The following is an 11,225-nucleotide window of genomic DNA, read 5'->3' on the forward strand; positions in this document are numbered from 1 at the left end:
ACTCATATGTGGTGATATAATTATTAGTGGAATAAGTAATGTCTGATGTACCCTCAAGAACAGTGACTAGAGGAATATATGTTAAGAGAAAAGAAGTTTCGATGAAATATGGGAAGAAGAATTTTGCTTTATAAGTGGACTCAAAGAAGGTACTGCTACTTGCTTAATATGCCAGGGTACGATTGTGGGACTGAAGAGATACAATTTATTTCGTCACTACACAAGTAAACACAGTTCATTTACAGTAGCTTTTCCTTTGAATTCAAATGAAAGAAAGGAAAAAATTACTCATCTAAAATCTACCATTCGTCATCAACAAAACATTATGTTAGCATCAGTTGGGCAAAGTGAGGCTGTCACAAGAGCATCATACCAAGTATGTAATATTCTGGCAAAAAGTATTAAAACTCTCACTGATGCTGGATTAGTGAAGCAATGTATGATGACTGTTTCTGAAACTTTGTTTCAAAATTTCTCCAACAGTAAACAAATATCAGCTGAAATAAATAAGCTCACACTTTCAGAATCTACCTGTTGATGTCATATAGAAGATATTTCAAAATATATCTTTGAGGCAGTAATTAATAAAGTCAAACTATGAAAATACTTCAGTCTTGCATGTGATTCCAGTACAGGTTTAGCTTCGATGCCTCAGTTTTCATTATTTGTGTGTTACTGCACGAATGATGGGGTAATAGAGGAAGATTTCTTAACAATTTTAACCATGAAAGCTCACACAATAAGATGTGATTTTGTAGATGAAATTAAAGAATTTGTAAAAAAAAAATGGCTTATCTATGAGCAAATTAATATCAGTATGTACAGATGGTTGTCCATCAATGATGGGCATCAACAATTGTTTGATAGCACTGATTAAGAAGGAATGGAATTTTCCAAATTTACTCTCCATTCAGTGCGTACTGCATAAAGAAAGTTAAGCATGTCAAATTTCAAATACCAAACTGAAGAACGTTATGCAAACGGTTATAAGCGTTATAAATTTCATTTGTGCCCCTGAACTTAATCACCGAAAATTTAAAGAACTTCTGGAGGAATCGCGAACTTGTTACAGTGATGATCTCCTACGTACTGCTGTCAATTGGCTAAGCAAAGGAAAAGTGCTGGAATGGTTTGTCGATTTGAAATCTGAAATTATTTTATTCTTACAACAAAGGGGCAAAAATTGTCCTGAACTTGATGATGATGAATGGTGGATACCAACAGCGTTTTTGACCGATATTACACAAAAATTCAACACACTTAACTTGGAATTACAAGGACCAAACAAGGTAATTGGGCAAATGAGTAACAAAATATTTACATTTGAAGCCAAACTGCAATTATATATAAATGAACTCGAAGTAAAACATCTGTCTAATTTGCCAACTGTTGCTATGCTCCGATCAGGCTTAACTATCGCTGAAACTATTTACCAAAACATGAAAGAATATTTGTTTTTTATTTGGAAGAAGTAAAAAACTGATTTGCTGATGTTCGAAATCTTTGAAGCTGTTTCATTCTCATAGAGAACCCTTGGCATGTTGGACAGTATGATCTCAAATTATTCTGCCAATTTGGGTTTCCTAAAACTAATTTGCTAAATGAAATAATCGAACTTCAGCATTACACACAGCTTATAGCTCTGTTTATAGAACATAATGAAACACAACAGTACACTGAATTTTGGAAATGTGTGCCTAAAAATTTATGAGACTGTGCACAGTTCATTTTAACACTATTTCCTTCAACTTACCTTTGTGAAGCTTCATTTTCAAAAATGAAGTACCCGAAAAATAAATATTGTAATCGTTGTCCAGGCATTTAGAAGATGCAGTGAGGATTGCAAGCAGCCCAAATGGCGCAGATATAGACGACTTAGCCAAAAAAGTTCAACATCACAAGTCACATTAATGAAGAATTCTATATTTGTGTTTACGTTTGTTTTGCAATTATAATGAATAAAAACCAGATTCAATGAGAGACCTGTACCTTTCTTATATAGCCTGTTGCATGTGCAGTGCATCTGTCCTTCTCAAATTTTTTAAATTTTTTATTTATTTCTACATTATTTGAAAGTTTGAGATTAATGCAATCATAATAAAGTTTTTGTGGCCATTTGAATAATTTAATATTATATTTTAATAATAGATCCATCTCATCTTGCATGAAAGTACTTTAAAATAAATTTCAGGAACAAGATACACCAATCCCAGAATTGTTTATGGTCGTGGCTCAAAATTACTAACGATTCCCTTCCTTCCCTTCACCCTTCATATACTCCTGCCTAGCTACATGAATATTGTAAGATTATGCAAGTCATGTGAATTTTATTTTCACAGAGATAATTAAACTGGAATGAACTAGTCAGATGCACTGTATATTTTTTCCAGTTTATTGAAATTTGATCAGCAGCATTTTATGCAGTTTTCAAAACTCGTAAACATGGTGACAGTCATTCTGTGAAAGTCTGTGAATGGCACATGTCATCATTGATTCATGCTACCACAACAGTTATTCCAGTCAGTCTCAACACTTGACTCCTGTGAAGACTGACTAAAAATGCAATTGTTGACAACGTGACAACTACTTGTATGTCTCCTACAAATATATCCCTCATAATCTAATAGTTGTCGAACCGGCGGATGGGTATTTAAAAATCTTTTTTCCCTGTATTGCAGAATTTCGGTGTCATAAACATGGCTTATTGTTGTCAGCAACTGCACAGCAATGTTATTTGGCAAAGGAGTCACATACATCCAACAGTTGCAAGTGGTTTGTTTCTGAAAGTACTATTTCATTTTAACAGGTGCTAATGCTTACAGTTTCTGAAGAACGATAAATGATATATATCCAATCTGGTGAAGAATAAATGGTTTCCAGCTGTCAGCTGTACCTGTCACCTTCGTCAAATGAAAAATATTCCAAGAATTGTAATTAGGAGTGCGTAAAGTTGTACTATCACTGTTACAGATGCCACTTGGTACAGGGGCAGATAGATTTGTTGTTGTGGTGGGAGGGGACATAATAATAGAAATGTTTTCTTGTTTGTTTCTCAGTGCTGACAACAAGTGGGTGATTGTGCTTCGTACCTATTATCTGCTATTGTATCAAGTGTGTTGGATTCACAAATAAGCATTATAGAGACGGTCATATGTGGTACATATTTGTTAAAAGAAATAACTAGTCTTTAGCTCTTAAAGATGGTGAGTGAGGGGAAAGTCGAGATGGATGACAGAGAGTGAGGGAAGGAAGAGACAGAATAGCATAAGATTGGAATAAATACATATCTAGCCAATGCCAGGTACCTCATCTAGTATGAAATAAAATGAAGGCTGTTGTAGTTCAGTCAAGTGAGTTGAAGGAAAATGACTTTCAAAACATATAGAAAACAGTTGTGATCGTGTCTCGTGTTACATAATACATTTAAGTATAAGTCCATTTGCTGTTATTAACCATGCATTCACAAAGACAATACAGCAAAATTTTGTTGGGCAATTACAGTGTTACAATTTGTGGGTCATTGAGGGTGGCAACAATCTGAAACAGAGAACATCCTACACGTAGTGGTCCGAATGGTATCGACTTTAACGATAAGTGCTAGAAAGTCAGTGGTAAACCTCTCGCTTCTTTACTATAGCTAGTCTATTGGAGGTTCATAACACGCCATTTATGTGGTTTTCCAGCTAATAAAAAGACTTGGAAATCTGTGGCCCGAGGTGCCACATCATATTGTTACTTTTGGCCCTTGAGCAAAAAAGTTTGACGACCACTGGTCTAAGGAAAAGGCTTGGCAAATTTTTTGTGTGGAGTGTGGCACTATATGGGGCCGAAACATGGACGCTGAGGCGAGAGGATGAAAAAGGTTAGAAGCATTTGAGATTAGGATGTAGAGGAGAATGGAGAGAATAAGCTGGATGGAAAGAGTGAGTAATGAAAGAGTATTGGAAAGTGATGGTGAGAGAAGATGTCTGCTGAAAGTTGTAAGAGAAAAGAAAAAGAACTGGTTGGGACACTCATTGAGAAGGGAGTGCTTGCTAGCAGATGCTTTGGAAGGATCAGTTTGTGGGAGAAGACTGAGAGGAAGAAGGAGATACAAGATGACAGGCGACATAAAGAGAAGAGGAAATTATGCGGACCTGAAGAGGATGGTGGAAGACTGGACAGCCTAGAGAACTACCAGGTGAAAACCTGCCTTTTGGCAGAACACTGATGATGGTGATGATGATGATTATGTTATTGTTGTTAAAGTAAATGTTGAATGGCTTCATTGTTCACCAAAGAAAAGTTCATTTGAATCAATTCGAGGAGTACATCACGACACATCCTAGCATACTGTGTGAAGTCCGCACTCACAAATCTCTCATCACAATCTTTTGTAAATAGTACGAAACATTTATTTCCACAAAAGTCAGTACAAAACATGAATTAAATGTGGCATCAGAAGCCTGGAAATAAGTGAAAACCTGTTGTAGATAAAGGAATTGCACAGTTCACCACTTAAAGTACAAGGAGATCAATGCAGAACATTCGCATAGGCAAGACTGAAGTGGCAGGCTGAGGCTAGATTGGCCTTTTATCGACCCTGGTAACCATCCACTTCAAGTGATAGGCAGCTGCAGACCTTATACCAGGTGGTTTGCAGTGTCTCTGATAAATGCTGCAAGACCTTTAGCTATCACCAAGATGGCTCTACCAGCCTTTCTCTAAGGAAGATGGGATGCCATATCCACGGCCATTTGCCAACTACTTCTATTACCAGACACAACAACTGCGACCGGTGGGTTGCCATACACCAGTTATATGCTGGATCAGCATATGCATCAGTAGTTCCAGCTGGCAAATGTGCTGCATGTATGTAAATGTTCTGCACAACAACCGAAATATGCTGGCTTTTTCTCCACAACATCTTCAGCAGCTGTCACATGAGGCTTTGTAGCTGGCAGAGCATATCCCAGCGACCATGGTGTTGTAAGCAGGTCATGTAGTCGTTTGCGCCATAGAGGTATTTGTCTGCCTTACTATTTAAACACCATTCAGTGACTAGCAGGTAGCTTTCACTTACACACTGGGCTTTGCAGTGGCTGCACCCAGCAGTCTCTCCTTCAGTACACAAGTGTTTGCTCCAGGCTCATGCTGACCATTCCTGGTGGCTCATCAGTTGGAGCACGTGCTCACCTTCTAAGCTACACTTGCACTCTGGGCTGTATGCCAGCTGCTCCTAGTGGCTCATTGTAGTGCCCATCTGATAGCACTGTCCTTGACGCCAGCCAGGAATTGTGGATTCAACAGACAGTTACTTGCCAAGGGTTAGCTCACAATGAACTGTGAAGTGTCGTCATTTGGTAACCATCAGACAGTAGACCAATTAGGCTGTCTACAGAAGTCTTATGACTTTCTGCATTACGCTACACCTAATAAAGAGTACATTATTCCTTGTTTACTTGGGAGCCAGTGTTTGCTACATGTACTGTATACCAATCACAACAGAATGACTATGATAATCAAATTATTTCCTTGCAGCATCCAGTCTTTCCTCAACCCAGCTGCCGCCGTCCTCTGGCCATGCTCGACACTGTACCATTCACTCTACGACATCTGGGGGATGATGCAGCCATGGCTGGCCTTCCAAACATGAACCACCCCAGAATGGTGATGGGATAAAATGTACATTCCCATGACACCTGAACATGTCAACCGCTTTGTTCCTGCACTACTGCTGCCACCCTTCCCCAGTCATGCCTGATGCTGTCCTGCCGGTTTGAAGCATCGACAATGCAGCCATGGCCAGTTTTTCACACTTTGAAGATGCTGCCCAAGATACACCAAGAGGCAATGATGCTCCATTGTTTCCACATTACATTTCTGTCATGAGCAATGAAATTCAATGTTTGGGACATTTTATTTCGATCATTGGTGCCGAGGTTTTTGAAAAATCACCACAGGACTTTATTGTTAGTCCCCATCTAGACGGTACAGCCATCTTTCCACTCGTTTGGTGCAGTAGCATGTGACTCTTCTTACGTCTGTCGTAAACTCTGATGTGCCTATCCACCATGTCTGGAGTGTCTTCAGAACCAGCTGCCTCCATACAGCATCACTGTAACTTCCTGCTGCTGGCACGGCTCCAGACTTTTGGACTTCCCAGCATTTTCCACACTTCGACCTGCATAATTTCACTCATGGCCTACCAGAGTTGCCCAGCAATGGATTTTCTCTGTAATTTCTACAGGAACCACCATTCCCTATCCCTTGTGTGAGGCCATGCCCTAAGCTGCTTCTCTTCCTGCAGCTATGTGGCACACCCTTCCACCTGCCTGGAATCCATCTTCCTTCTTCCCTTCACAGGTGCTTTTGCACACCTGGTGCACTCCTGTTTGCCCTCTGGGCCCAAACCTCAACCTTCCATTCCAAGATGCTCTTATAAGGTGCTCTCGCTCTACTGCTTGCAAGGTGCTTCTCCTGTCCTCCATGCATGTCACATTCCTGTGCTTCTCTGTGAGTCCCAGTCCTGTCCATGAACTTCATCTGCAAGAGGTCTTTCCCTCCAAGCACTGCTGCCAAGTTTCAGCTACACAGTACCGGCCGGTGCTTGAACTGCATGTATATAAACTTTCCGGACAATGACCAAAACATACTGGCATGTTGCCCATGGTATCCCCTGCAGCCACTGCATGAGGTGCCAGCCTCACGACAGCAGAGCGTGCTTCAGTGACTGTGACACTACAAGCAAGTCATATGCTCCATGTGAATATCCATCAGCCTGCCTGTTGAAATGCCACTCAGCGACTAGCAGGCAGCATTTGCTTACGCTCCAGGCTTTACGTTGGCCACACTCAGTGATCTTCTCTTTGGAGAACAAGCATTTGCTCCAGGCTCATGCTGGCTGTGCCCAGAAGCTCACCATTCAGAGCCCACGCTCACCTTCCAAGTTAAATTCACACTGGGCTCTACGCCGGCTGTGCCCAGTGCCTCATCAGTTGGAGCTGCACCTGGCTCACCATAGCATCCACCTGATAGCAATTCCATCACTGACTTGGACTTCAGCCAATATTAGTGGATTCAAAGGAAAATTACTTACCAAGTTTTAACTATGCTTGTAACTCACAAAGAACTGTGAACTGTGTGAGCATATTGTAGTATCGCTAGCTACCCCACATGTGGATATCGATAGTCGCCTCTCCGGTGAGATGGAGTGCGATTGTACAGAATCATGGCTTACATGGTGTGTGTATCATGCAGTGCTGATGCTGCGGCTGCAGAATGCAAATTACACTGAACTTGTCAAAGTAATTAACCTCTTAACCTAACAATTTTTCTGTAAATGTTTTTCCAAAAATTTCCAATTTTTTATTGCTGAATTTTAAACTTTATTATGATTATAGGTTATTGCAAACAGTAGTTTGACATATTATTCACTTAAAGGATAATTAGAGAACACTGAGAAAAGGTTATGTTAAAACCATTGAGTATAGTTACTGCTACTAAAAAATAACTCCACATACAACAAAATGTCTTAGGACAGAATATTTTAGTTGAATCTCTTTCCAATCTGATTGTAGTGTTTTTGATACACAGTAAGCATTAAATAATACACTTTTGGACAATATTCATCTTCATGCGTTTGTGATTCTGTGAAAGGCTCTGAAGCATGGTACAATACCCCACAGAGCTACATCACAGTCTTCACACATATATCATAGCTCCCTCCTATTTTTCTTCCCATTTACATCCCGAACTTGCCTGCACATCGGACATATTCAGGTAGGATTCTGCTTTGCAGTAGCTGGGACAAATGATGGGAAGTGACGGTCAGTTAGACAAATACGATTGGTGCTTATGGATAGTTGACATGCTACTTTCAAAGAAAATTCCTTCCTGTGACATTTGGCTGTCATCTTCTCAATCACTGCCACAGGAAAATTGAGAGCATTCTTTGTTCCTCCCAGTTTCTTGTACAATCACTGCCACAGGAAAATTGAGAGCATTCTTTGTTCCTCCCAGTTTCTTGTACAAGCTGAATGAATTCCAGAGAGCCATTGTAAGTGGATGGAAAATTTTTTTTTTGTAGTATTTTTTCCTCTCTTTTTTCCATGTTAATGGACTGTTTGCTATTTGCTGGTCAACATTACCCACTTCTCCCTTTGTGTTGTTATGTGATATGGCTGTGTTGGTTTTGTTATTTGTTTGCCCCTTTTATTTACATTTTTCATATCTGCATTGTGGATATTGCTCAAAATAGACACACCACACTCGTCTTTGCATCTAATTGCTGTAACCTTAACCCCCTGAAAAGCAACAATATCTCCCTTGAAGTTCTTACTGTGAAAGATTTTTAAAATGCACAATGCCATATATGTCAGTTTTCTTAGCAATGAGGAGACCTGCCAGTTGCAGAGAGGTATAGAAATTATCAGCTGTGAGGCAACAAAATGTGTTGAGAAAAGGGAATTCATTAGGGTCAATAGTGACTGGGGCAGATCTTTATATTCATTATCTAATTTTGGGACCTTACTTGTATATCTAATTATACCTGGACTCCACAACATGTAGGTCTTCATTCCAGATCTTGCTCCCTTTTGCATTAGATGCTGCACCCAACCTAATGTCCCTTCATATAACGTAAGACTCTCATCTATGGTAACATCCTTCTCTGGAGTACAAAGTCATTTTAATTTATTATTGAAATGTTCTGAAATGGGCCAGATTTTGTTCAGCTTTGGCTGTGGATGGATAGCAGGCTCATATCCTGAGTTGTCTGTAAAATAAAGGCATTTCTTTAGCATCAAAAATCATTTGTAGCTAAGTAACTGGCATAATATTGGAGTTGAAAGTAGTAGATGTTATACCAATACATCTGGTAGCATTCCTTCTTCATAATACTTCGTAACAGTATTATGCTAAAGAAGATTCATATATCATCACTGTTTGTGTCCTTCCAATCAGCAGTGTTCTTGTATCACGAATACCTATTAGTCTCAGTGACTACAATATTCACCAACTCATCATCAATTATTTTACTTAAATTTTTCATCACATTTGAAAAAAAATCTGAAATCTGAATTCTGGTAAAGGGAATTGCCAGAAGTGTGGGAGGCAATTATGAGGTCATGTCTATTTAATACATTTTGTGAGCCTGGAAAAACCAACATCACTTGAATAATTTTTTTGATCTGTTATTGCTTCGCTAACACTGTCAGTGTCGTAAGTGCTACTTTCTGAACTACTAAATTCCATATCAAACTCACCAATCTCCATAACAAAAAAATGAGGGGAAAAGGATTGTGAAGATACATGAGTATTCTTGGGCTTTTAAGTTTTTATAAAAATTAAAATCCTGAGTATTCTCAGGCTTTTAAGGTAAGTGGTTAAAATTCTTACCACAGGAGTTGTGTATTGCATATCAGTGTTGATCATTCAGTATTGGTTATTTATATGAGAATGATAATTCTGAGAGCATTTGTTGTGTTGGGAGAACAACAATCCAACTGCGTCAGGGTGGTCGCAGGACAAATATCAAGTACTGAACAATTATCCATGTGAACATTAACAGTCTATGTGTGTGTTTGTTCCACACACATGAAAGCATTTGAACCAAGTGATGTACGTTTTGACAGTAGCCATTCCAATGGATTAAGTGGCAGAAGTGTATGAATGATTACATTGATTATGTAACAATATTAGAGAAGGAAAGTTGCTACTCACCATATAGTGGAGATGCTGACTCATGATACGCACAACAAAATGATTCACACAATTATAGCTTTCGGCCATTAAGGCCTTTGTCAGCACTACACACACACACACACACACACACACACACACACAAAAAAAAAAAAAAAGCAACTTGCACACACATCTGCCATGTTGATTTTGTGATATTAGCTGTGCACAGTGCAGCCCTAAACCTAGAGTTTGATTAGTAGAATATATTTGGATCTTGTCTGATAAACTTGGATCTCATATTAAATGGTACACATTACAGGATTCCACTTCTAGTTGGCAGTGAGAGAAGCAAGAAGACAGCCACAGGAAACCAGGAATGCAGTTGTAAAATATCTACCCTTTGTCCCTGTGTTTGTCACTTGTGTAGTATCCGAAATGAGAGGAACAGTTGAAATTCAGTGTTAATCCTCCAAGCATTTTGAAAGTTTCATTCTTTAGCAACCATCAGATGTTAGCCTAATTACGCTGCCTGCAGAAATCTTGTGTGTTTTCAGTGTTACGCTACGCCTAATTAGGAGTACATCGTCCTTTAGATAGGAGCCATACAAGGGTACAACAGACATTGTAGCAGTTACACAGATTAATATTATATTTTCCATGGAGATACCATATCCTTAATTTTACCAGTAGTGAAGTTGTTGTCATGCAAGAGTCTAATACATATAGATGCCAGAAAGTGGTGCGGAATTGATATGACGGAAGTCCAAAACATTGTGAAATGAATGAACAGCAAAAGAAAAGATAGTTGCTACTTACACTGACCTTCAGTACTCTAAAGTTTCCCGAGTGTGTAACAACTGGGGTCATCTGATAAAAATTGATTAGATCCATCCCTAACTCAGTGCACTGTTTCAATAATTGTCTGCATTATGGAGACACCACCAGAATGTAGAAAATTTCACCAAGTGTGTGAAGGGTAAAATGTTGCTCATATCTTCACTAGTTCGCGTTAATTGCTGAGGCAGTCATGCTGTATGGAGTCACTACTATCAACCACTTATTAATGAAAAACAAATTCAAGAAATAAAATTTAGAAGGAGAATACAGTTTTCAAAAGCATTCCCCCCTCCCCCCTTTCCCTCCCACACACACAATTAGTATGGGGCTTCACACTGCTAGAAGATGTAGAGGTCTTTTGAATATGGGGTTTACCATGTTGTAAGTGCACAGGAATGTGCAGGTGTTCATTGCACCTTCAGTTGGTAAATTCTGCACTGAGCTATGAGTGTCATTCAGTAAGTAATGCAACACTTTTTTTCCAGTGAAGGATGGTTTTATTCATGATTTAAAGACACCATATTATTTCTCAATTCTTTGGCTGTGAAATCCTGTTTTTCAGCACAATCTCCATTCAATTCTATGGCCTTAGGCCACCATAATCTGGAAGCTCTACTGGTGTGCATCTTGGACAAGTTCTTGCTGCATCAGTAACTTCCCCATCATTGCTGCCTGCAGAGTCATTCCTTCAATGGTCTTAACAAGATGGAAGTGTGAGATCTGGG

General features: G+C 39.2%; 1 protein-coding gene across 1 annotated transcript; it reads left to right on the forward strand.

The window, feature by feature from the left end:
• The first annotated feature begins 974 nt into the window (after positions 1 to 974).
• LOC126229568 (general transcription factor II-I repeat domain-containing protein 2-like) lies at positions 975 to 1,475 on the forward strand. The gene has a single exon (XM_049942336.1). It carries the CDS (start codon positions 975 to 977, stop codon positions 1,473 to 1,475), a length of 501 nt encoding a protein of 166 aa, XP_049798293.1.
• Positions 1,476 to 11,225: the final 9,750 nt, after the last annotated feature.

Source organism: Schistocerca nitens, unplaced genomic scaffold (genome assembly GCF_023898315.1).
Source record: "Schistocerca nitens isolate TAMUIC-IGC-003100 unplaced genomic scaffold, iqSchNite1.1 HiC_scaffold_375, whole genome shotgun sequence".
NCBI lineage: Eukaryota > Metazoa > Arthropoda > Insecta > Orthoptera > Acrididae > Schistocerca > Schistocerca nitens.

Bases quoted from the DNA above. Each gene is read 5' to 3' on its own strand.
- LOC126229568 (XM_049942336.1), top strand. From the start codon at position 975: ATGCAAACGGTTATAAGCGTTATAAATTTCATTTGTGCCCCTGAACTT.